At 46.7% G+C, this 23,364-nt stretch overlaps 3 protein-coding genes across 21 annotated transcripts in view; 2 read left to right on the plus strand and 1 right to left on the minus strand.

The window, feature by feature from the left end:
* The window catches only part of Ca14 (carbonic anhydrase 14), a 6,762-nt gene extending 4,826 nt beyond the window's left edge, over positions 1 to 1,936 (plus strand). For 4 of the 14 annotated variants that reach the window (XM_010616370.2, XM_010616380.2, XM_019206386.2 and 1 more), the window contains 5 exons: positions 241 to 398; positions 521 to 607; positions 832 to 852; positions 946 to 1,030; positions 1,152 to 1,936. In XM_010616370.2, coding sequence (XP_010614672.1) covers positions 241 to 398; positions 521 to 607; positions 832 to 852; positions 946 to 1,030; positions 1,152 to 1,218 — 418 coding nt within the window. In that variant the 3' untranslated portion in view covers positions 1,219 to 1,936. Of the gene's footprint in view, positions 1 to 240; positions 399 to 486; positions 608 to 744; positions 853 to 945; positions 1,031 to 1,151 lie in introns of those variants that run through there. The other 10 variants (XM_010616374.2, XM_010616381.2, XM_010616383.2 and 7 more) reach the window with 7 other exon arrangements.
* A 24-nt stretch (positions 1,937 to 1,960) lies between these two features.
* Positions 1,961 to 5,458, minus strand: Aph1a (aph-1 homolog A, gamma-secretase subunit). 2 transcript variants are annotated; one of them, XM_010616369.3, is made up of 7 exons: positions 5,106 to 5,458; positions 4,404 to 4,574; positions 4,165 to 4,238; positions 3,851 to 3,973; positions 3,570 to 3,697; positions 3,029 to 3,152; positions 2,567 to 2,720 (listed from the first exon to the last, which is right to left on the minus strand). In XM_010616369.3, the coding sequence occupies exons 1-7, from the start codon at positions 5,216 to 5,218 to the stop codon at positions 2,656 to 2,658; spliced, it is 798 nt and encodes a 265-aa protein (XP_010614671.1). In that variant the 5' UTR covers positions 5,219 to 5,458; the 3' UTR covers positions 2,567 to 2,655. The 2 variants fall into 2 exon arrangements, with proteins under 2 accessions (XP_033614025.1, XP_010614671.1); XM_033758134.1 differs by lacking the exon at positions 3,570 to 3,697 and having other exon boundaries at positions 1,961 to 2,720.
* Positions 5,459 to 7,069: 1,611 nt separating this feature from the next.
* CUNH1orf54 (chromosome unknown C1orf54 homolog) lies at positions 7,070 to 22,997 on the plus strand. Of its 5 annotated transcripts, XM_010616386.3 has the most exons (8): positions 7,070 to 7,087; positions 7,214 to 7,270; positions 7,623 to 7,687; positions 9,431 to 9,514; positions 16,436 to 16,494; positions 16,750 to 16,926; positions 22,107 to 22,208; positions 22,885 to 22,997. In XM_010616386.3, exons 3-7 carry the CDS (start codon positions 7,642 to 7,644, stop codon positions 22,203 to 22,205), a joined length of 465 nt encoding a protein of 154 aa, XP_010614688.1. In that variant the 5' UTR covers positions 7,070 to 7,087; positions 7,214 to 7,270; positions 7,623 to 7,641; the 3' UTR covers positions 22,206 to 22,208; positions 22,885 to 22,997. The 5 variants fall into 5 exon arrangements, with proteins under 5 accessions (XP_010614688.1, XP_033614262.1, XP_033614261.1 ...); XM_033758369.1 differs by lacking the exon at positions 7,070 to 7,087 and having other exon boundaries at positions 7,167 to 7,270; positions 22,110 to 22,208; XM_033758368.1 differs by lacking the exons at positions 7,070 to 7,087; positions 7,214 to 7,270 and adding an exon at positions 7,392 to 7,476.
* The last annotated feature ends 367 nt before the right edge of the window (positions 22,998 to 23,364 follow it).

Genomic DNA, 23,364 nt, shown 5'->3' on the forward strand with positions numbered 1-23,364 from the left:
GGTGACTTAGAAGCCCTGTCTTAAACGTTTAAAAAAAAAAAAAAAAAAAGCCTAAGGATGTAGCTTAGTGGAAAAGTCTGAGTGTGAAAGTCCCTAGTACCCCCACCCAAAGACAAAAAAACCACCCTGATCTATAAGTTCTGGGAGAAAGCAATAAACTAGAGCCAGTGGGTTTTGCTTTGGGGAACTGTGTCCAGGTTAGCTAGAGCGCAGAGATCAGTCCTAGTCTGTTCTCCCCAGATCAGACAACCTCCGTGCCTCCCTTCAGTGTGAGAGAGCTGCTCCCCCCACAGCTGGAGCAGTTCTTCCGCTACAACGGCTCGCTCACCACGCCCCCCTGCTACCAGAGCGTGCTCTGGACAGTCTTCAACCGCAGGGCCCAGATTTCAGTGGGCCAGGTGAGTGGTGGGGAGGGCAAGGGGCCCCCATTGTGACATCAGCCCCTTTCCCGGTCTGCAAAGTGACTTCTCCCACTCTTCTGCTCAGCTGGAAAGGCTTCAGCAGACACTGTTCTCCACAGAAGAGGAGCCCTCGGAGGCCCTGGTGCAGAACTACCGAGCCCCCCAGCCTCTCAATCAGCGGACTGTCGTTGCTTCTTTTGCCCAAGGTGACCGCGTGGGGCTCAGAAGTGATGGGAAAGCCAGGGACTCAACGGCAGGAAGTAGTGAGGCCCTGGGAGGAAAGGGATTTCCAGCTCACTGGATGTGGACGCCCGGGGAACCAGCCCCAGCCCTCCATGCCCAGGTGGTTGTCCCAGCAGATCAGCAGCAGGCTGTTCCCAGCTGGGACGGACTCTGAAGCCCCGCTGACCCACATTTCCTTCCCCTCCAGTGGGGCCCCTGTACACCACAGGTGAGAGACCTTCGGGATGGGGCGAGAGTCCCCCAGCCGTGGGCAAGGTCTAGGTTAGTCTGGGCTGACACCTCCCGCGACTGCCTCCCCCAGGTGAAATGCTGAGTCTAGGTGTGGGAATCCTGCTCGGCTGTCTCTGCCTTCTGCTGGCTGTTTATTTCATCGCTAGGAAGATTCGGTGAGGTTCTCCTTTCCATTCCTCCGTCCTTTTCTGTTAGAAAACATTCTCCTGGTCCATCCCTAATCTGCTTCACTTTGGGACACTAGTCACTCCCATGAGCCATTAATCCCCTTCCCAGGAAGAAGAGACTAGGAAACCGGAAGAGCGTGGTCTTCACCTCAGCTGGAGCCACCAGAGAGGCCTAAACTCCCTCTCAGACACGGATGCCTTCCCTTCACGCCACAGGAGCGACGCTGGTGGTCACACCTGTCAGGGAGCCTCCCAAGTGGGGTGCAGAGGCTGGTCAGAAAATACGGCTAGGAGTAGTAGGCAGACTGCCCTCTCTCTCTGTGGACAGCCCCACAGAGAGGTAAGGTTCCCCGGTTCTTCTTCGAGGAAGAACAGCAGAGCCTTCAGTGTCTGAAAACATAGGAGCTCAGGGATCTGTGTGTATGAATACAGAGGGCAAACTATTTTTGCTGAGCTGTAGAAGCCGGAAATATCCAAAGTTTCCCAACTCTTCACCTTACACCCCTTCCCCTAAATACGTTGCAGGATCTCCCGTTAGGAAAAGGGCTGCTGCTGGGATGATATTTTTTTGCTCAATATATTTGGAAATTAAAGTTTCTGACCTTCTCTCTGGGCTATCCTTCGAGGGTACAAGAGTTCCTTAATCCCTCGGGTGCCAGAGATGGGCAAAGGGGAGGGGAAAAGCAGCACAGTGATTAACTCCTTTTATCCCACCGCTGACAGGGGAGACCCACTTCTGGGAAAAACCTTAGTTTAAAGTGTCTGACACTTAAACCACCAACCCAGACTTCTGGCCTGGCACCACAGCTATGCTTGGAGATCAGTGGTTGCCAGGTTAGGAAGGAATCAGAATAAGAGATATGGGAGAGCAGGAATCTCAATTAATATGTTATCCCCTTCCTTAAAACCAAGTCCCCCACGATTATAAAGTCCTTTTTATTAGTCAAAATCACAATCACCTTGATTAAAAGGATGGGACACCACCCTCGCAGAAAATGATACAGTTGATAGAAAACCTCCCCAGCCCCCACCCCACCCCAATTAAAAACTAGAAAAAACTCTGCCCTCCTTCCCTGCCGTGCCACAGTAGTCTGACCCCGCCAGGGGCACCACAGGCTCCCCCAGCGCCCTCCACTGCACTTTGGAGAGAGGAGGGACGCTGGTGGTCAAGGAGGTTACAACCATTAGTTCCAGTAATGCCAGTTCCCACACATGCACTTCCTTTCTCCCAGGGCCTGGGACGGAGAAGAAAAGGGATAGAAATAAGCCCAGCCAACAGGAGCAATTTGAGGAGGGAAAATAGAGCCCAAGAGGTTAGAAGAGCTTCACCATACCTCCGCCCTCCCTCCACAAAAAAAAGGCAATCGAGGTCTTTATCACACCAAAAATGCTTCCCTTCAGACCTGAGAAAAAGACCAGGACATCCAGTCTGTGGAGAGGGGACCAGAAAACTGGGAGTTCATCTACCCTTGAGATTCCGTTCATTTCATCTCCAAGGCAATGGCTAACCTAGGTCCCTTTTCTTGGCAACCTGCACTGTCCAGAACTGGAGATGGAGAAATACAGAGCGAGGAGGAGGGCGCCCCAGGCCCGGGGGTCCCCCCCAGGTTCCCTCAGTCCTCGGGTGGGATGCGCAGGGCAGAATACACCATCACCCGACTGTCCTCCTGCCGTCGGCCTGCAGAGGGGAAGGGGGGTGAGTCACGGGCAGGCTGAGAGCAGAGCACTGACACACGGGGAGTCCTGGACACGGGGTCCCCGGGTGGGGGGGAGAAGTGAGGGTTCAAACCCACCAGTCAATGAGTGGTAAAGCTAAGACATCAAAGGTCACAAAGGGACAACGCAAAAGCCTGAAGGTGGTGGGACAGACCGACGAGGAGACAGAGCACGAGGGAAATGGACCCGGGTGGGGGCTGGGTTCAGACACGGGCAGTGGGCAGGCAGGCGGGAGCCGTCAGGCGGTCAGTCCAGGTAGTCAGTCCTTACACGAGAGGCTGCGCTGGATACTTCGGAGGGACCCTCCCGCTGTGATGAAGGCCCAGAGCCCCATGGAAACCGTGACTGCATAGATGGGTAGCAGGCTGGCTTCGTACCATGGGTTCAAGAACGTCTAGGAATGAGGGTAAGTGCAGAAAAGAGGTTAGATTCTCCCCCTACCCGATCCCCGCATTTCTTTGTGCCTCTGACCTACACCTTGTCCGGGTACATCACCAAATTCCTCAGTCTTTCCCTTTGAGGACCAGTATCTTATGTGTAAGGAGACCTGATTTTCAAGTCCCTTAAAGGCTGCAGCCATTCCTGCTCACCTCATGCCCTCTGCATTCCAGTTTAACTAATCCATTCAAATGCCTCCCCCGAGAACCCCCAGAGCAGCTGATATAACTGATACCGAGGTGACAGACCTCTGAGGTCTCATCTTTCTGCCTCTACCCAAGATAAATTAATTCAGAAGTGAAGACACCCTCCATCCCACTCACCATTAAAGGCTTTTCGCCCTAACTAACTCAGGCCCCTATCTCCGACTCACCAGTCCTGATGTCAGTAGGTGACTCCCAACCACCAGGCCCAAAGCCCAGTACCGTCTCCTCTCACAGGCATCAAAGAACACAACTCCCCAAAAGGTATGGAGCAGGATAATGGCTGCTGTCAGAAAGGCTGCAGGGAGGGAGATGGGGATGAGATACATCCCTGATCTTCTCCCAGCCTCCTGAGATGCTGAGCCAAAGAAATCTCCCAGGGAAGGCCAGCCAATGAGACCAGGGCTAGGGACAAACCGGCTATGAAGGCAAGATTGGAAGTGAGCCTTACCTGAAGTCAGGAAGTAATACGGTGAGTCTCCATGGATCCCAACCACACCTGGCCCAAGTGCATCGGCCAAAATATTGATAACAGAGAAGACACCACTGATGATACCGAAGGAGAGACCAGAAACTGGGGGAAGGGAGGGTCTCGTCAATGTGGGAACCTCAGCACCAGCACCCTCCCATTGTCTCCCTCCAGACCATCTCTCCTTGGAAGTCAGGTATGGAGGAAAACAAGACACAACTTAGAACGTGAGGATAGTTAGATTTCCCCAGGGGAGGGGGCTGTCCAAGTCCCTCCGCCAGTCCCTCCTGGCTCACCATAGGCCATCTGTCGGATGGAGATGGGTGATCTTCCGTCCTCACTCAGCGATGCCAACCCCTCATCCGCCTTCCTGGGGTGGGTGGGGTAGGCGAAACATGAGGAAAGGCTGGGACACTCATTTCCTTCTAATGTCCTCCCTTAGTGCCTCTCCTTCCAAACCACCACCAGGGGCTGCCCCACTTCCCAATGGACAGTCCTCTGCTCCTCTCCCCTCCAGATCTCCCCATCTTCTTACTTAAGCAGCTTGTAGTAGGCAAAGCGGAACACCTCCTGTAGAAGGACAGAGACAGCAGCACCAAAAATCAGGAGGCCATACTGGAGCCGGGCATCTGACCGGTCTGTCACATGGACCAAGACGAACCAGATCACGGAGGCCAGAAGCAGGGAGACCAGCCAGAAAAAGGCCCTGAGAAAAGATAGGGGTAATGAGACAGGCAAGTGTAGAGGCAGCTAGAGAAATTAGGGGAAAGGGGGACGAGCCAAGGCTGCAGCAGGAGAAGTGGTAGACTTAGGGACAGTCGTAGCAACAGGGATCACATAAGGTTAGCGACTCCTCTGTAGAAATCTGAACGGAGAGGAAGGAGTAGAAATCTGATTACAGATGAAATCAGAGTGTGAGGGCACAGAAGGGCGAGGTATCCATTCCTGGATCCTCCCTCAGTGCTTGGCCAGCGGGGCCCAGGTCAGTCCCGAGTCTCGGCCCTGGGCCTCCTCTGACGTCGCCGGGAGGCGTGTAGGAGGAATCTGTGCGTCCCTGGAAGGCGGAAACCAATTGCAGGAAAAGACAAATGACCCAGATCCCCCACCTGACCCTGTCCAACCTATGTAGCGACTTAAATCCCCCAACTCAGCCTCCCCAGCTCGCCCAAGTTCCTCCAACCCCTTCCGCGTCTCTGCTTCTTCACGTTCTCCCGTCCCTCTACCACCTCCTACTCACCCCGCGACCAAGATGATAACGCGAAGGGGATCCCCAGCCACCGTGATCAAGAACAGCGCGAAGGCTGGGCCAAACGCGACGAAAGTGCAACCAAAAAACACTGCAGCCCCCATGGCGGGGCAGCTGGGGAGCGGGTTCGTACCCCGGCCAAGGGAGGCAAACGAGAGGAGCGCGCCAGCTGGGGAGTTTGTGTGTGGTGGCGACGCGACCACCACGAGGGGCGCGGTGCAATGTCACCCCCGAACCCCGGGGAAGGCGGGGGCGCCGCAACCCTAGAGAAGTCCCTCCGACTTCGTCTACGGAAGCCGAGAAGAGGACAAACCTCGGCCGCAGCTCCATGGCCACCTCCCATCTAATCCCCGCCCTGGGAAGCCAATGAGGAATCGGCGGGGGCGGAGCTGCAATGGCCGGGGCGTGGCTGCGCAACCTACTGGGAGTTGTAGTCTCCAGTGGTCCGTGCTCTCGACCTTGCCCTGGAAGTGGCTGGAGCTGTTTAGAGAATGAGCCGAGGCTGATCCCTGATCCCGGTGGAGGCACCGATTCATGTGTTCTGTTGCACCGTGGCCACGATTTTTGGGGAAGAGCGATGACAATCCATTTTCTTTTAGACAGGGTCTTGCTAAATCGCTAAGTTGTCCAAGCTGGGCTAGAAGTTGGGGTCCTCCTGCCTCTGCCTCCCAGAGTGATGGTATTACAGATTTCCAGACTTGCGCCACCACATCGGTCTACCCTATCTTCTTGAAGGGCTGCGGAGAGGCAAGATCCTGTTTAATCTAAGAGACAAATACAACCAGCACAGGATAGAGGGTGCGGGGAGATAGGGACGAGCATTGTTCTTACTTGAATGAAAGGAAATGGGCTAGAGCTGCTGCCTTAAGGATAAAAGTTAAGATTTGAAAGTAGGAGTCCTTTGGACAGACTAGCGTAGGAAATGCGGAACGCTGTATTTCGCTAATAAATCCTTATCTGTGATAGGTCATGATGGAATTAAAAAAGCCGAAGGCACCTGGGAGAAATGTTAGGGAGTTTAGAAGGAATTCAGAAGTTAAATCCATTAGAGCCTTGAAGCCGAGGGAACACGACACGCACCCCTGCCGCCGCCACCCCGCCTCCGGTCAGTTCCGTTTATACTTATACTTCCTCTGCGTACTCTCTGGAAAATGAAGAGATAAAGCAAGCTAGACAGGAGGAATCGGCCCTTACGTGAAGGAGTCTTCGGATGGGAAAGCGCAATCTAGAATGTTGTTTTTCAGAACGTAAACAAAGTACCAAAAAACTGTAGAAGTTGAAAACAAACAGGCTTCCCAGAGGCGATTTGTGGTTTCATGAATATATTTGCAGTCACATGGGTGTTTCACGTGTCCTCCATGACATTCTGGAAAGGGGCCGAGGAACCAGGGCACACAGTCACCGGGACTGCAGCAACATGGGCAGCGCTGGAGACTCCAGTGTGCCGGGCTCCTGAGCCCAGGCGAGAAGAGACAGGAAGGAGACAAGACCTCTCCAGTGAGGTGTAGGTACGGCGTCTCCTGAGGTCGAGAGCACCCTGCCTATCTCGTTCCGGGTGGGTCCACACACACTCGCCCTGTGCCTGGCTCACAGGAGATGTACAGCAGATATTTGTCAACTCCGTTTCAAAACAAAACAAAAACCAGTTCTTGTCTTAACCCCTTGCCCGGGAGCTCTGAATCGCCTAACCGATGAGACCCAGCCCACTATGCCTGGCGCACGCTACTGGTTCTGAATCGAATCGAGTGGAAACAGGGACTAAAGAAGCAGGCAGAGAGATGAGCACTCTGCTGCCGCAGGCCTGAAGGGAGCAGGCTAGGAAGGAGGGCACGGCGTAGGCCAGAGGGAGAAGGATCTGCCGCCTCCTCTCTGCTGTGCTGTGTCCAGGACATTGAGAACAGCGGGGTCAGGCCGGCTTGCACAGAGAGGAAGTAACCAGCCCTGGCGGAGATTTTCCTCAGAGCACACAGCAGGTGCTTCAGAGCGGAACAACGATGGGTACATACCGCGCCCATCCTCCACCGCCCAGACGGGGTGGAGAGGGGCTATTTTCAGCCCAGGGGAAAAAATTTCCACTTCTTCCTCTGATCGTTTTTAAGGTGATGAAAGAGGCTATGATGAAGCCGGCAAGAAAAAGGCAACTCTGAATGGCGATGGTGAGTTGGGGACAGCAAGAGGGAGGGTGGGGTTTTCAAGAGGACCCGGGGGAGGGGAGGAGAGGTGAGCTTATTGGTCGGCTTTTCTTTGGCGGCGGCTTCGGGTGTCCCGCACGGGCCTAGTCCAAGGCTGGAGGAGCTCGAGGAACAAAAGTGCCCGAATCCACCTCTGCTTCTTGGGATCAGGCAGCTTCAGCTGAGGACCGGTAGTGGCCGAAGATGTGCAGAGAGAGTGGGCGGGGAGTCCCGCCCCTGAGGGAAGAGTCCCCGCGGCTCTCTCCCAGCCTGGGGCCGTGGGGGAGGCGGGGAAAGTTGGGTGGGAAACGCTGTAACTTCCTTTGGACTTCCACAGCCACAGTGCAAAATCCAGAATGGATGTCCTCTTCGTAGCCATCCTTGTGGTGCCACTTATCTTGGGTAAGTCCCCCCTTGTCCCCGAGCGTTTGCACCAGGTCCTCAATCATGAGGACGGTGAGGACCCAATGCGAGGTGCCGTTCAGAGCGGGGTGAGCTCATCTCTGCTGGCGCCCGGAGCAGGGGCTGTGGAGGTCTGGAAGGCAGAGTCCTGGCAAAGACCAGAAGGCTTACAGAGCTTGGGGTCGCGGGCAGAGGGCGGTCCTTTAGCAAGAGCAGACTCCGGCTTCCATCCCCAAAGTAGAACAGCAGGAGGGACCAAGTAGAGAGGAGGGAAGGTGTAGACCCTTGGAAGGGGCGCGATCTGAAACTAGTGAGGGAAGCCGGGGTGTCTCCTTTCCCAGACCGCAGGGGGGAAGACCTCTTAGTAAGTGGGGGTAGGGTGGGGAGACCGGATTGGCCTTTAGGGTATGGAAAAGCGACTGCCTTCAGGGACTGGGGCCCTAGAATAGCTTGGCTCCTTCCCTCCTGTTTCCTAGTCTGCCAGGTGTGTCTCATTGTTTCCCCACAACCCCCAACACCCCAGATTCTTATGTCATTAGCTTGGAGTTGGAGGGAAAGCTGCCAAGGAGCTAGCTCAGTGAAGTGCTTAGCAGGAAGCCCCGAGTTATTGATTCAGTCATGAAGCCACGTATTTTTAGTTTTGAAAGCAATAAAAACTAACAGAACCAAGCATGGTGTGTGGTACACTCCTGTGACCCTAGCACTCAGTAGGCTGAGGCAGGAGGATCCTGCAAGTTTGAGGCCAGGGTGCACTACATATCAAGACCCTGTCTGAAAAAAACCACATAAATGGACCAGGGATTTAGCTCAGTGGTTCTGCTGCCTGCCTTGCAAGCACAACGACCTGGGTTCGATCTCTGGTACAAAAATATCTACCTCAATAAATAGCAAAACAAACAAAAATAACAGAGATGGCGCATTTAGTCTGGCTGAATCATTAAGCAGATGTTAAATAACTTGTTCAAACTTATTCTGCGAGTTAGTAGTGAACCAAAATCCAAACCTAAAAGCCTAAGAGTATGTGGGGAGGGGGTTGTTTGTTTGGTTTTGGTCTTTTGAGACAGGGTCTCACTGTGTAGTTGACCTGGAACTCATTATGTAGCCCAGGCTGGTCTCGAACTCACAGCGATCCCGCTGCCTCAGCCTCCCAAGCTGGTGAAGGGGAGGAGAACTGGAACAGAATCTGTGAGGATGCTGAATGGAAACGGTAGTAACTCTGTTTCCCAATCCTGCTGAGGGCAGGATTACAGGTGCGTGCCACCATGCCCGGCTGAGTATGTTATTTTTAAAGAGACGCTGACAAGAGAAGCTGTCTCACAAATACATTAAATTCTGGGGCATACTGAACACAAGCTCGAAGTTTTTTCATTTCTAGTCTGTCTTTTTATTTTTTTAGGTTTTATTCTCTCTTTGGGTTTGTACACACTTTCTGTCCTAGGAGTTCCCGGACTGAACAAGCACAGAGTAGCCACGCTACTCACAAGTCTGGAGATGTAGCTCAGTGTGAAAGCTTCAGGTTCAATCCTCAGTGCCTACCCCCCAAAAAAAGAAACGAAGGAAGGGCTAGCACAGAGTAGCAAGCCGTATTACAAATACGGAGCCCAGAAGACCAAGGAGTATTCAAAGAGCAGAGGCAGTGGCTCTTGGAATCGAGGCAGAAAGAAGGAAAACAGGACAAGCTGGATGCAGGTTCTATTCCAAGGTGGCCCCAATATTCCCTGACCCTTAGTCCTTTCCCCACAGGTCAAGAATATGAGGGTGAAGAGGGACTGGTAGAGGATGAATATTATCAGGTGATATATTATTACACTGTCACCCCTACTTACGGTGAGTATGCTCCAGCCCTTCCCTGAGTGGAAGAGGCTTTGGGACTGCTTCGTTCTAAGACTTTGCCCTTCACACATGCAATAGGGTCAGAGAGAAATTTGGCTATGAATAAAAACTATCAAGACTCCTAAATCGGGCGTGGTGGTGTAAGACCTAAAGTCTCACTTCCACTCCACGGGGGCGTGAGCAGCCGAAAGGGCCTCCACGATGCTGGGACCTATAGCTCAGCCAGGCTCCGGGAGCTCAAAGGAGGAACGAGTCACCCAGGAAGGAACACAACAGGCTAGATGGTAAACAGACCTTTATTAGTCTGGCCAGACGGCACTGCTGGAGCCAAGGAGCTCAGAGAGGCAACTGCTCAGGGGCTGAGACCCTTTTTATAGGGTTTTTCTAAACAAAAAGTCAGGGCATTCGCAGAACTACCAGAGGACAAGATTCCAAACACATTGCTTATCTTATGCAGGAAATGTTCTATGGTCACCTTTTGTCATACCATTTGCCCCTGGGCGGACTGTTAAGCAAGTTAGCAATTAGCATACGAAGAAGCACAGTCTCTGGCTTATTAGCAAGGAGTCACTTTAGCTCCTTCAGGTCTTACATTCCCCACTGATTTTAGTTAGAATCAAATCCTTGATTCATCATTTTACTTAAATTTTTAGCTAAGGGGTCATAGCAATTTGTAAAGGCATCTTTTTAGACAGATAAGTTGGGGATTAGGATCCCCAGAGCACATAAAGGTCACATTGTTATCATCTCTAGGCTCATAAACTCTAATTTAGAAGCATAATAGCTCATCACAGTTTGACACAATATAAAAGAGTCCATATCTTGATTGCAGTTTTCATTCTTCAGCCATGCGTGGACTCACCAGCTTCCAGTGTGGTGAGAGCAGGGCTTTGAGTGGCTTGTCTCCTGGAGTCGGAATCCGTGCAATTCTGTTTTACTCTAGAGCAGTGGTAGCTGAGCTTCGGCTACCTTGACAGCTGTGGGAGTAACCATAAGTGCCTCATATGGCCCTCCCCATATAGGTTGGAAAGGGGTCCTTTTCTAATTTTTAACATAAATTCAGTCCCGAAGTTTTATCAGATGTGCAGGAGTTAGCACAGGAAGGTCCTCTTTATTTTTAATTTACCCTTGAATAGTTTGAAATACTTGCCCAATTCTAACCGCTGTGATTTCATACTGGATAAGCCCAGTTGAGATAATTTTATAAGGTCTCTCAAGATACAGGGTGGCCTTTCAAACAAGACCTCATATGGGGAGAACCCTGTATGACTTGGGGTATCTCTTAATTTTAAAGAAGGCCAAAGGGAGCCGATAAACTCATAACCCCAGTGTTGTCTGACAATATTTACCTTATAATTTATCATTTTTTTAACCTTACAAGAACTCTGAGGTCAATAGGCAATATAACAGTCTAGCTAGGTCTTGTACAAACTCTGTTACAAATGCTGGCCCATTGTCACTGCCTATGGAGAGGCAGACCAAACCTTGGAATTTTTTTTTTAAATAAAATCTTGCGTATCTCTGAAGCCCTCTTTGTTTTTATAAGGAAGGCCTCAGGTCATCCAGAAAAGTACAAACCCATACTAACACATATTTATAACCTTTACAGGGGTGGGTATAATCATGTAAAGTTTCTGCTTAGTGGCTCTTTTGGCTTATATGTCTACCTTAGCATTGCCAGTTGCTATTGCATCTTTTCTTTCTTGAATTATTATAGCTACTTTGTCAGATTTTCACATTGCCTCAAATAACTATATTATATCCTGTTTATTTTTAATAAGTTTGCCCCCTGCTGTGAGAAGACCACACTTTTATAGACTGTGCCATAGATATACCAGGTGGCAAACAGGAATCTGTATAAATATTTACCCTCTTCTTTTGCCCATCGGAGAGCCTGTATGAGTGCCCATAGCTCTGCTCATCCAGTGGGGAGGGGTCCTGCTTGGACCACTTCATCTTGAGTCATCCCTGCATAGCCAGCATAGCGTACCCCACTGTCCATGAAGCTGTTCCCATCCTTGAACAGGACAAAATCAGCCTTAGGCAGCAGGTCTTTTTGCAGATCTGGATGACTGGAGAACAATTCCCCTCAGTGACCCTGAGGCAGTCATGGTCAGGGGGCCAGGTTCCGAGGGCAAAAAGTAGCAGGGTTTAAGATTTTAACTGGAGCAAAATATAGGCGGGGATTTTCACAGATGAGGGCCTGATATTATGTGACTCTATTATTTGAGAGCCATCAATGTCCTGTTATTCAATAGTTCTAAAAGGCATGGGGAAACCGAATACTTTACTTTTTCCCAATGTTACCTGGTCAGCTTCCTTAATTAGCATCACTGCAGCTGCCAGGGCTTAAGGGAGCTATTTCTTCACAGCTGGATCTAAACTCTAAGATAAATATGTCACTAGCTAATTCTATGGGCCTACTCTTTTAATGAGCACCCCTAAAGCAGTATTATTTCTTTCAGTCAGGTACAAACTAAAAGGCTGGGTCACATTTAGGATCCCTGATATAGGGGGCAGCAGAGAGAGTTAGTTTTAGCTATTTAAATGCTGACTCTTGCTCTTTACCCTATAATAATCACTATCTTTCTGGCCCCTTCAAAGATTTATACATATAGAGAATCTAGATCCTGTAAAAAACCTTTATTTGAAAAATTTTCTCATCTGCTTTAAGTCCTTTTATCTCCAAGCAGCATAAACTATATCCTGCCTCCTGAAGCAGCATTAATAGTCTCTCAATACCCTGTTTTTTATTTATTTAGTACATCCAAAAATTAACAATAATCATTATTTTATGTATGAAACTTTATGCCCTTTAATCTAATTAGGTATCAAAAGCATTTTTAATAGAACCTCTTAATAACTATTTTTCCACAGAAATCCTATTTTGAAAATGAGCAGTATAAACATATCACAATAACATATTTAGAATCTAACCCTTTGATGATAACCAATATAAACATTCTATAACAACATATTTAGCCATGTTTCCTGGGGGTATATCTTCTCAGAAGACCATTAGTGAATAAAGACCAGAATTAATTTTTCTGAGTAGCTGTCCTTTTTACTTTTAGCAGGAGTCTATCTAGACCTGAGTTTATACTTAATTATCTTGACAAAATTTTAACTTATAAAACCAGGTTATAGAAATTAACAAATTATTAGTATCCTTGCTGTCATTTCAATCAAAATATAATTGGACAAACACTTTTCAAACAATTGGACAGACAAACACATAAGACAATTTATGAAACTATAATATTACTCAAATGTATTTGGCCAATTGAATTATAAAATCTCTCTTATTTTTCTCTGTTTTTGGTACTGGGGATTGAACTTGGGTCCTTGTGCTTGCAACGCAGGTGGCAGCACCATCGAGCTAAATAAATCTCCAGCCCTAAAACCTCTTTTAGGTAAGACTAGTCAAAACTTTTGCAGGTCAATTAACAGATCTCATAGACTTAGAATCAAAAGAAATGAAAGCTCTTTGTTACTATGAAAGTAAACCTTCTGTAACAAACTTGAAACCAACAAGCAAATATACATAAATCATTTTTACATACCTTCTCTACATACTTAGGCCTTCTGGTCTTGTATATCTTTCTTTATCTCTTTCTAACAAGACAAACATACAAAATCCTTTCATATCAAAAGTATATCTCTTTTACCCATAGCTTTCCTAATATCTTCCTCTATCTCATTTACCATTAACCTTCTATAACAAACTTCAGCTGTTAAAATCTTAAAGTGTTTTTTCTGTTCTCAGATTGTTATATCTTAAAATTTGACTGGCTACCTGTAGAACAGTATTAACCTGGAATTTTTATCAACAAAGTACAAAAGAGCAAGTTAACCCTATAATTGTAATTCAAGAATTTGCAATGCACAAGAAGTGTTTTAAGCACATCAATTAAATTTAATTCAAATTGAAACAAAGATATATTTATCAAATAGTTAAAATTTCTAATTTGATTCTTCCTGTAAAAATCTCGATGTCTGGTAAAACACAATTGCAGTTTTTCTGTCTTGCAGTGTTCTTTTCTCCTGTATTTTGTCTTTCAGAGTTTTCCTACCTGATTTTAATCCATTAGAGATTTATTTTCTCATTTTAGTTCTTTCTAATCTGAGTGCAATCACTGTTCCATTTTCTCTGAGTCCCATCATGCTTTCCCATCTGCACCCTCCAGTGCAGTAAAGCTAAATAATTCTGTTCTGTCCCTACCTCCTCCACACCTTTTATCTTAGCAACTCAAGTGGAGAGGAGGCAGCTCGACCTCCTCCAAAGGGGAAACACCGGGATTTGCCTGCAACGATGTCACATTTTCTGAGAGAGGCAAGTTCACCATGGGAAAAATGGCAGATTTGGCAAGCAGGTGTTCTAAGACCAAAACTAAACAGTTCTCACTAGCAGCTGATTACTGAGGAGCAGAAGCTTGAGCAGCTCCTAGAGCACACAAGGCTCCAAGTTTGTCTCAGGTAAACAAAACAAAGGCCGATAACTTTCCTTTTGTCTAGAGTTTTTTTTCCCCCCTGGGGGCCAAGTCTGGCTTAGCTGAGACCATGATAACTCACAAAGTTTCTTAAGCGTCTTTGGTTGCAGTTTTATCTTATAGTCCCCCACAAAATCTTTATCAAAATTCTGAATTATGCACTTGAGAACAGTTGGTTTAGTATTAGCACTTCCCACGACCATTAGATATTCCCTTGTCCGGTGATGCAAGACCAACAAAGGGTGGGCTGCTGTTCCAGAAAACAGCCTCGTTTATTCGCCAGGAGGGCTCTTTAAGCACAAGCGCCCCCTCCCTTTGTTTTGGTGCACAGACGAGGCTACTGATGGCTTTCGTAGCTCGTTCCACTCACTCTCCTAACCAATTCTCTTTCACACAAACAGTCACACAAGAAGTTAACACATTCCCTCCCTGGGTCCCCTTCCAAAGACAAACTAGGGAGCAACCCAGGGGATCTCACCATTCAGGCAGACAATTTCACTCACTCACCTTCTTTTTGTTCCACTACCTGTGAGCTGGCTTCCCAGTCCTAGAAAGGGAACCCAGGAAACCCCAGGGCTGCGCCTCTTCCCTTCCGAGGAGGCAGACAGTCGCTCTCTCTGGTGGGACTCGGGTCGAGGCCCAATACGGGCTGTGTCAGCCCCTTCCTTCCCACTGGAGAATTTGACTCCGTATTCATCCTCCTGCTCAGGGGAAAAAGCCAATTTAATATTAGTGAGAAAGCAATCCAGCGGGGTGTTCTTGGAGCCAGATCCTCCCATCCCTGTTTCAAGGAAAACATAAAGTTAACACACAACAGACAAGACACTGACAAGACAAATAGGCGCCACAAAAAACAGCTTTGATTCTCCCCGGAGTCCTCGTCAGGGCCTGGGTCAGGGGAGGCTTCCCGGCTCGTCAGCCACCTCAATCCTGACAACAGACGGTTGCAACCGGTGCAAAGCTTACCTCCGGAGGCTTTTAAAGGTCTGTGTCTGAGAATCTCCTGCTGGATCCCATGACAGAGAATCTCGGCTGGATTTACAATTCCCACCCAGGGATCTCACTGGGGCCGCCAATAATGTAAGACCTAAAGTCTCACTTCCGCTCCATGGGGCGTGAACAGCTGAAAGGGCCTCCATGATGCTGAGTCCTATAGCCCAAGGATGGCTCCGGAAGCAAGACCCAGGGCCTTACTTCTGGGAGCCGTGAACAGCCAAAAGGGCCTCCACAATGCTGGGACTTATATAGCTCAGCGAGGCCCCAGGAGCTCAAAGGAGGAATGAGACTCACCCAGGGAGGGACACAACAGGCTAGATGGTAAACAGACCTTTATTAGTCTGGCCAGAGGGCACTCCTGGAGCCAAGGAGCTCAGAGAGGCAACTGCTCAGGGGCTCAGGTCCTTTTCACAGGGTTTTTCTAAACAAAAAGTCAGGGCATTCACAGAACTACCAGAGGACAAGATTCCAAACACATTGCTTATCTTATGCAGGAAATGTTCTATGGTCACCTTTTGTCATACCATTTGCTCCTGGGCAGGCTGTTAACCAAGTTAACAATTAGCATATGAAGAAGTACAGTCTCTGGCCTATTAGCATGGAGTCACTTTAGCTCATTCAGGTCTTACAGTGGCACAGGCCTGTAATCCTAGCACATGGGAGGCTGAGGCAGAAGGATCACTGTGAGTTCAAGACCAGCCTGGACTACATACTGAGTTCCAGGTCAGTCTCAACTACATAATGAGACCCTGTCTAAAAAACCCCAAAAAATCTGGGTGTGGTGGTGCATGCCTGTAATCCCAGCACTCGGGAGGCTGAGGCAGGAGGATCACTGTGAATTCGAGACCAGCCTGAGCTAGTGAGACCCTGAAGGCCTGCCTGGGCAACATAGTAACACCCTGTCAAAAAAAAAAAAAAAAAAAGACTCCTAATGTTACTGCTTAAGCTTGTGCTCTTTAACTCTTGAGAAAATAATTGAAACAATATGGAAGTTTTCAGATTTATAAATTACTTAGAAACCAGGCTGAAAATATAAACACACACACACACACACACACACACACACACACACACACACACGCATATATCCACTCAAATAGTTTTGTGTATTTGTTTGTTTTGTTTTTTTGAGACAGGGTCTTACTATGTAGTTTAGACTGACCTGGAACTCACTCTGTAGCCCAGGCTGGTCTCAAACTCACAGTGATCGTCCTGCCTCAGCCTCCCAAGCCCTGGGATTAGAGGCGTGCACCACCATGCCCAGCTTCAAATAATTTTAACATTAATGTTAATCAGGAGTGGATTATACCAATAAATCTTGCAAGTTGATCAAGGTGAAATATTTTGAACGATTTCTTTCTGTTTCATTTTTGGATCCAGAGTTCCCTTTTCCTTTGTTACTATTGATTTTTTTTTTTCTCCTTCCCAGAGGACTTTATTGTAAATTTCACCATTGATTACTCCATATTTGAATCAGAGGACAGATTGGTAAGTGACCTGTACATCTAAGAGGGTCAAGATAAATAACAGTTAAAAAGAAACTGGGCGATGTTGAAGTGTAACTGATTAGCAAGAATGAAAGTAAGGTCGGTGGAGGGAAACTAGGAAGTGATTACCAGATTGGAGGTGAGGGTGCTGGGGGTGGGGAGCTGGTGAAGGGGAGAAGAACTGAAACAGAGAATCTGTGAGGATGCTGAATGGAGAAGGTGGTAACTCTGTGTTTCCCAATCCTGCTGAGGGCAGAGCAATTTGGATAAACAGACAACAACAAAAGCAACAGAGACCACCATTAGTCCTCAAACACAACCAGAAAACACTCAGAATCCTGTAACCACGAAACCACCAACAATGGATACGAAACCACCAACAATGGATACGAAACCACCAACAATGGATACGAAACCGCCAACAATGGAAACAGTGAGTTGAGTGGGGACTCGGGAGGACGGGGACAAGCCATCTCTAACCCAGACAGATCTCAGGGCTGGTGCTAGGTGGAGCAGAAGGAGAGGTGGAGAGCTACACTCCCAGCACTTAGGAGCTGAGGCAGGAGGGTCAAAATGAGTTCTGAGACCAGCCTGGGCTACATAATGAGTTCAAGGACAGCCTGAACTACATAATGTACATACTGAGACCCTGTCTCCAAAAAACAAAAGCAAAAAAGATACGGCTAAAAACCTAGGGTGATGGCACAGAATGCCTGTAATCCCAGCACTCAGGAGGCAGAGGCAGGAGGATCACTGTGAGTTTGAAGCCAGCCTGGGCTACATATGTAGGTCAAGGGCAGCCTGAACTATGTAGGGAGATCTTGTCTCAAAAAAAAAAAAGATAGTGGTGCACGCCTGTAATCCCAGCACTCAGGAGGCTGAGGCAGGAGGATCTCTGAGTTCAAAACCACCCAGGGCTATATAGTGAGTTCCAGGTCAGTCTCAACTATACAGTGAGACCCTGTCTCAAAAAAACCAAAAAAAGAAAAAGAAAAAAAGGTAGTGGGTAAACTATATAGTCTGAAATGAGGGGCTGAAGTTTGGACTTAAAGCAAGAGGGTCCTTCAGCATGGTAAGCACAGGATGAAACTGGAATCTGCGAAAAGCTACTCACCTAGTGTATGCAAGATACAATTTAGTGGAGAGAGATTTGTGAGATTTGTATTGTTCCAACAACAGTGTTCAAGATCCGGACTAAGGAAGTGTGTTATGAATTGAAAGGAGAAAAAAGAATATTTTAAAGAAAATGCGATGTTTCAGTGATAATTTCATATAAGGAACAAATCAGGAGTTAAAATAACTTACAGGTTTTAAACATGTTTGCAAAACTGGTTAACTAAAATGGGAACTATGGGGAGCCGCAGTGGTTTAGGAGGAAGTTATAAATTTGGTATTGATGACCAAGCTGAATTTATGCTGATTGCCTTATAAAGGTGTCCTAAAGGAAGCTGAACTAAGTCAGAGCCAGAGGGTTTTTTGGTTTGGGTTTTTTTTTTTTTTTTTGTACCAGGAATTGAACGTAAGGCCTCAAGCTTGCTGGGCAGGCGCTGTACTGCTGAGCTACATCCCTGGCCCAGGACTAGAGTTTTAAGTGCTCAGTCCCAGTTAAGAAAGTAAAAGCAGGCCTGGCATGGTGGCGCATGCCTATAATCCAGTATGCTGGGAGGCAGAGGCAGGAGGATCCCAAGTTTGAGCCCAGCCTGGACAATTTAATGATTTATCAAGACCCTTTTTCAAAATGGAAAATAAAAAAAGGCTGGGGATGTAGTCTAGTTTGAAATCCCTGGATTCAAACCCCAGTATCACAAAAATATATAAATAAACATGCCTATAATTCCAGCAGTCAGGAAGGCTGAGGCAGGATGATCACAAATTCACACACAATCTGGACAATTTAAAGACTCAGCAAGATCCTGTCTAAATAAATACATGAAAAATTTAAAGGGCTGGAAGTGAACACCCTGGGGTTCAATCTCCAGTACCACCAAGAAAAACAAGTAAATGAACTCAACAGAGCCAGTGGTTGCAGAAGACCAAAAAGCCAACACCAGCACTCATGGTTAGTAGAGATGGGAAAGGGAATCAACTAAGAAAATGAAGATCCAGTGACTGGCAGGGAGTCAGGCAAACATCCAAGTTTGTCCTCAGGAGTCTAGAAGAGAGAGCTTAATCTGATTAACCAAAAACTACCAAGAGGAACAAGGCATTGCAGCAAACTCCTGTAAATCCCAGCACTTGGGAGGCCGAAGCAGGAGGATCACAGCTAGTTCAAGGCCCTCCTGAACTACATAGTGAGACTCTGACTAAAAAAAAAAAAAAAAGCAGCTCAGTGTGGTGACACACCCCTGTAATCCCAGCACTCAGGAGGTTGAGGCAGGAGGATACCTGCACGTTCAAGACCAACCTGGGCTACTAGTGAGTTCAAGGACAGCCTGAGCATAGTAAGACCCTGTCTCAAAAAAACTCAAAGGGCCTGGGATGTAGCTCAGGGGCACAGCACCTGCCTGGCAAGTGTGAGGTCCTGAGTTCATCCCCGGTACCAAAAGAAAAGTTAACAAAAAAAAAAAAAAAAAAAAAAAAAAAAAAAAATACAAAGATGCCAAGGAGAAGGAGAAGATTCACAATTCCCAAGACAGTGAGGAGGTTTTCTTTGTTTTTGAGACAAACTTTACTATGTAGTTGAGGCTGGCCTCAAACTCACAGAAATCCTCCTGCCTCAGCCTATGGAGTACTGGGATTAGACGTTCATATCATATGCCTGGCTGACAGTAGTTTTAGTTGAGTGGCTGGAGAAAACTAGATTTTGTCAAGTTAGAGAGAGTACATTTTGAGGAAAATCAAGCAAGTATAGACCAACTGTTTTTAAGTACATAGTAGGTTCCCCTTAGATTATAAATGCCTTGAAGATAGGAACCATGTATTCTTATTTTTAATTTTATTTCAATGTAATACAAGTAGATATTAATAAAAATATTTTATAATGTCTCCCCTATGAAAAAATAAAGCAAAATTTCATAACAAATTAATTAAAGAATAACATGTATTAGTTAAAGAAGAAGATGTATTAGTTAATACACTGTGTACCATAACCAAAAAATGGCCAGAATGTTGGAGTACAAGTCATAGACAAAACACTCTTACAGGAAGAAAAGATACTAGCACAAAAGTTTCTTTTCAATGAACTAAGAGGACCTAGTGGTATAAATGAAACAAATGAGCACATATACTGAAATATTTTGACACCTCAGGAATATATAATTTTGGGAATTATTAGAACCTCCCCCTACTTCCTATTTCTTTCTCTTCATTTTTTTCATGTTTTCTTTAACATTTAATAGAAACTATATACAATAAAATTTTACTGCAAAAAATTTACTGTATTTTACATAAGATAGCCATGGCAGAAATTTATATAGATTAGAAGGAGGGTAGATGGTTAAGGAGGGGCCCCGTCCTGTGGGACATTTTCTCAGAGCTTGAAAGTCAGAGTTCAGTTGGAGAAAGGGATGCAGACTTCCAGGGTAAGTGGATATTAGAAAAAGTTAAAAATACCGGCCTTTAGGTAGGTAGCCAGGCGCTGGGACCGCCATTCAAAGGCACCATTCTTAAATGCAGCCCCATCTAATGATCTCTGTGGATTCTTGCCCGTGACTGAAGAAATATCGTTACAAAGATGTGTTTCCCTTTAGGCAAAAATCTCAAACACTCATTCAATCCTGGACATAGGGATTGCCTCTCCTCCTTGCCCCGAATAGAAAGAAACCCACAATTTTGGACACTAATGACCCAGTCTCCTCAATTTTAGTCTTTATTTGCACTTTTGGTTTCTCACACCAGAGAAACAATGCAACACTCAAACGTGTGTCGATTTATTTCACATAAGAGTATAGTCTCAAGGTTCATCCATTGAGCTGTAAATGTCTGGAGCTCATCCTTTTTACGGCAGAGAAGTAGTCCGTTGCATTAAAAAAAAAAAAATCTTTCTTTTTTGGGGGGTTACCAGGGATCAAACTCAAGACCTTGCACTTTTGAGGCAGAGCGCAGAGCCACTGAGCTAAATCCACAGCCCCCATACTGTTTTTTTGTTTTCTGGGGTTTTTCTGTTTTCTTGACACAGGGTCTCACCATGTTGTTGAGTCTGACCTGGAACTCACTATGTAGCCCAGGCTGGTCTCGAACTCACAGTGATCCTCCTGCCTCAGCCTCCCGAGTGCTGGGATTATAGGTGTGCGCCACCACGCCCGGCTCCCCCATGCTTTTTTTAAAATCATAGTTGCTTTGTAGTATAGTTTCAGGTCAGGGATTATAATATCCCCTGCCTTGCCTTTGTTGCCCAGAATTGCCTTTGCTATTCTAGGTCTCTTCTGGTTCCAAATGAATTTTAGGATTTTTTTTTTTTTTTAACCAGGAATCAAACTCGGGACCTATGCTTACCCTACAATTGTTTTTTCCAATTCTGTAAAATATGCTGTTGGAATTGTGACTGGGATGGCATTAAATCTGTACAACAATTTTAGAAGTATGATCATTTCACTATATTGGTTCTTCCTATCCATGAACAAGGGACATCTTTCCATTTTCTGATCTCCTCTTTGATCTCCTTTTCTAGAGTACTGTAATTTTCAATGTAGAGGTCTTTTACTTCCTTCTTTAGATTGATTCCTAGGTCTGTCTTTCTTTCTTTCTTTTTTGGGGGGATACTATTGTGAAAGGGGTTCTTTCTCTAATTTCTCTCTGGGTGAGGTTGTTTTTCATGAACAGGAAGGCTACTGATTTTTGAATATTGACTTTGTATCCAGCTGCACCACTGAAATTGGCTATCAGATCTAGAAATCTTTTGATGAAGTTTTTGGGGTCTTCTATGTATGGGATCAAGTATTTTGCAAATAATGATAATTTAACTTCTTCCTTTCCTATCCTTATCCCTTTATTTATTTCTCTTTTCTAATTGCTCTGGGTAAAGTTTCCAGAACTCTTATTAAACAAGAGTGGTGACAGTGGACTTTCTTGTCTTGTTCCTGATTTTACAGTGAAAGCTTTGTTTTTATCCATTTAGTATGATGTTGGGTGATGGTTTGTCATAAGTAGCTTTTATCAGATTGAGATAAAAAACCATTTATACCAATTTTCTGTGTTTTTATTTATATCCTCCTTACAGCACCTAGGACAGTGACCAACACAGCATTAGGTACATGACAGATAAACATAGGAGTCATTGAGCTGGGAGCAGTAGCACATACCAGTAATCCTAGCACTCTGTAGGCTGAGGCAGGAGGATCACAAGTTCAAGCCAAGCCCAGGAAATTTGGCTACTTAGTGACAACCTGTCTGAAAGTAAAAAACGAGTGGGGATGTAGCTCAGTGCAAAGGCCCTGGTTCCATCCCCAGTGTGGGGAAAGGTAGGCGTCCTTAGGTTGAGTTGGGGCCTTCCTGTTATGGTCAAGGATGGCTGAAAGAAGCACTCACAGTGATGGCGGGGAGGAGAGCTGGATCTTTCTCTGAGACTGAGGGAAGAAAATCAGAAGTTGGAAGGAAGTGGGGTTACCCTTCTGGAGGGTCTTGGGAAGCTGAGGGAGGCTGACGCCACCCGCTGTGGGGCTGTCTGTGTTTTAGCAGAGTCCAGCCCTGAATGCTGCTGTGTCCAGCCTGCAGAGTCCTGGTCCCATTCTCCTCGTGGGGGTCCTCTTCCAGGGCGGGATGTGTGTCCTGTAGAAGGTGAGAGTATTGCTGTTGGGCTGGGGGCGGTGCGGAAATTCTAATTTGGTCTGGCTAGTTTCCAGCCTGGTCAGTGTGCAGCTCCTCAGATGGAAGAGAGAGCATTTTTAGAAAAATCTTATTACCTAATGTTAAAGAAGTTTGGGGATGTGACACAAAGACTTTTGTGATACAAGTTACTAATTTTTCTAAACAGGGAGGAAGCCTTGAGGCCCCTCTAGTGCAGCCAGCTGGTGCAATAGACAAGAAACCTCTCCAGGCCTCCTGGGTGCCTGGAGGAGCAGAGCTGGCCCTGTTCTAGCCTATTCCAAGGGAGGGCAGGTGCCAGAGGGCCAGACGGGTGGGTCCTGTACCCTGTTGGAGGCTGGAGACAAAGGTCAGAGGAAGCGAGTGGTGACTCCCAAAGGTATGGGAGAGACGGGGTGGGGTGGGGGCTGAGTTCTAAAGAAGGTGTTTTAAATTAGGATTTAAAATAACTACAGAGCGTAAAGAGATTTAACAGAAGGAATGAGCCGAGACAGAAAAGAAAAAGGGACACTTCTTTTCTAGAAAGTAGAACAGGGACGTCCCAGCACAGAATATGACACCTGGGGAGTTTTCAGAGAGGTGGGAGGCCCAGAGGGGCTTGCCAGGTCCCCTGACCCTAAGTTTTTTGTTTGTTTGTTTTTGTTTTTAGGTGAGAGGAAGCCAATTCAACTCTGTAGACGGGGGCTTCACAAGAGGAAATTGGAAGATAAAATAAAAAATAAGTGAAATAAGCCAGGCACGGTGGCATATGCCTGCCTGTAATCCTCAGGAGGCTGAGGCAGGAGGATTGCTGTGACTTCAAGCCACATAGTGAGTTCAAGGCCAGCCTGAACTACGTATCAAGACCCTGTCTCAAAAATAATTAATTAAATAATTAAACTTGGATGGTCTATTTCTTCATGAGAGTTCTATTCAAAAGTTACAACACTAAATGGGGGCACCAGGATTTAGGGACAGAAGGGGTGGATTAGAAAGAAAGTTAGGTGACAAAAGATCAGAAGGAATTGAAGTGTGAATAAGTCTGAAATTAGGGTAGAATAGAAACAGCCACAGATAACGGGCGTATTCACATCTCATAATTCCCGCTAGTTCTTTTGTTTTATTTTATTAGATATGGAGTTGAGATTTG

The sequence above is a fragment of the Fukomys damarensis genome, unplaced genomic scaffold (genome assembly GCF_012274545.1).
Source record: "Fukomys damarensis isolate Sample0158 unplaced genomic scaffold, DMR_v1.0_HiC HiC_scaffold_33, whole genome shotgun sequence".
Lineage (NCBI taxonomy): Eukaryota > Metazoa > Chordata > Mammalia > Rodentia > Bathyergidae > Fukomys > Fukomys damarensis.

Bases quoted from the DNA above. Each gene is read 5' to 3' on its own strand.
- Aph1a (XM_010616369.3), bottom strand. From the start codon at position 5,218: ATGGGGGCTGCAGTGTTTTTTGGTTGCACTTTCGTCGCGTTTGGCCCA. The intron at 4,575-5,105 runs GTGAGTAGGAGG...ATCTTTTCTCAG, and splicing joins GTTATCATCTTGGTCGCGGG to GGCCTTTTTCTGGCTGGTCT. The intron at 3,153-3,569 runs GTGAGTCGGAGA...CCTCATTCCTAG, and splicing joins ACCTACTGACATCAGGACTG to ACGTTCTTGAACCCATGGTA.
- CUNH1orf54 (XM_010616386.3), top strand. From the start codon at position 7,642: ATGGATGTCCTCTTCGTAGCCATCCTTGTGGTGCCACTTATCTTGG. The intron at 9,515-16,435 runs GTGAGTATGCTC...TCTCCTTCCCAG, and splicing joins CACTGTCACCCCTACTTACG to AGGACTTTATTGTAAATTTC. The intron at 16,927-22,106 runs GTGAGTTGAGTG...TCTGTGTTTTAG, and splicing joins AACCGCCAACAATGGAAACA to CAGAGTCCAGCCCTGAATGC.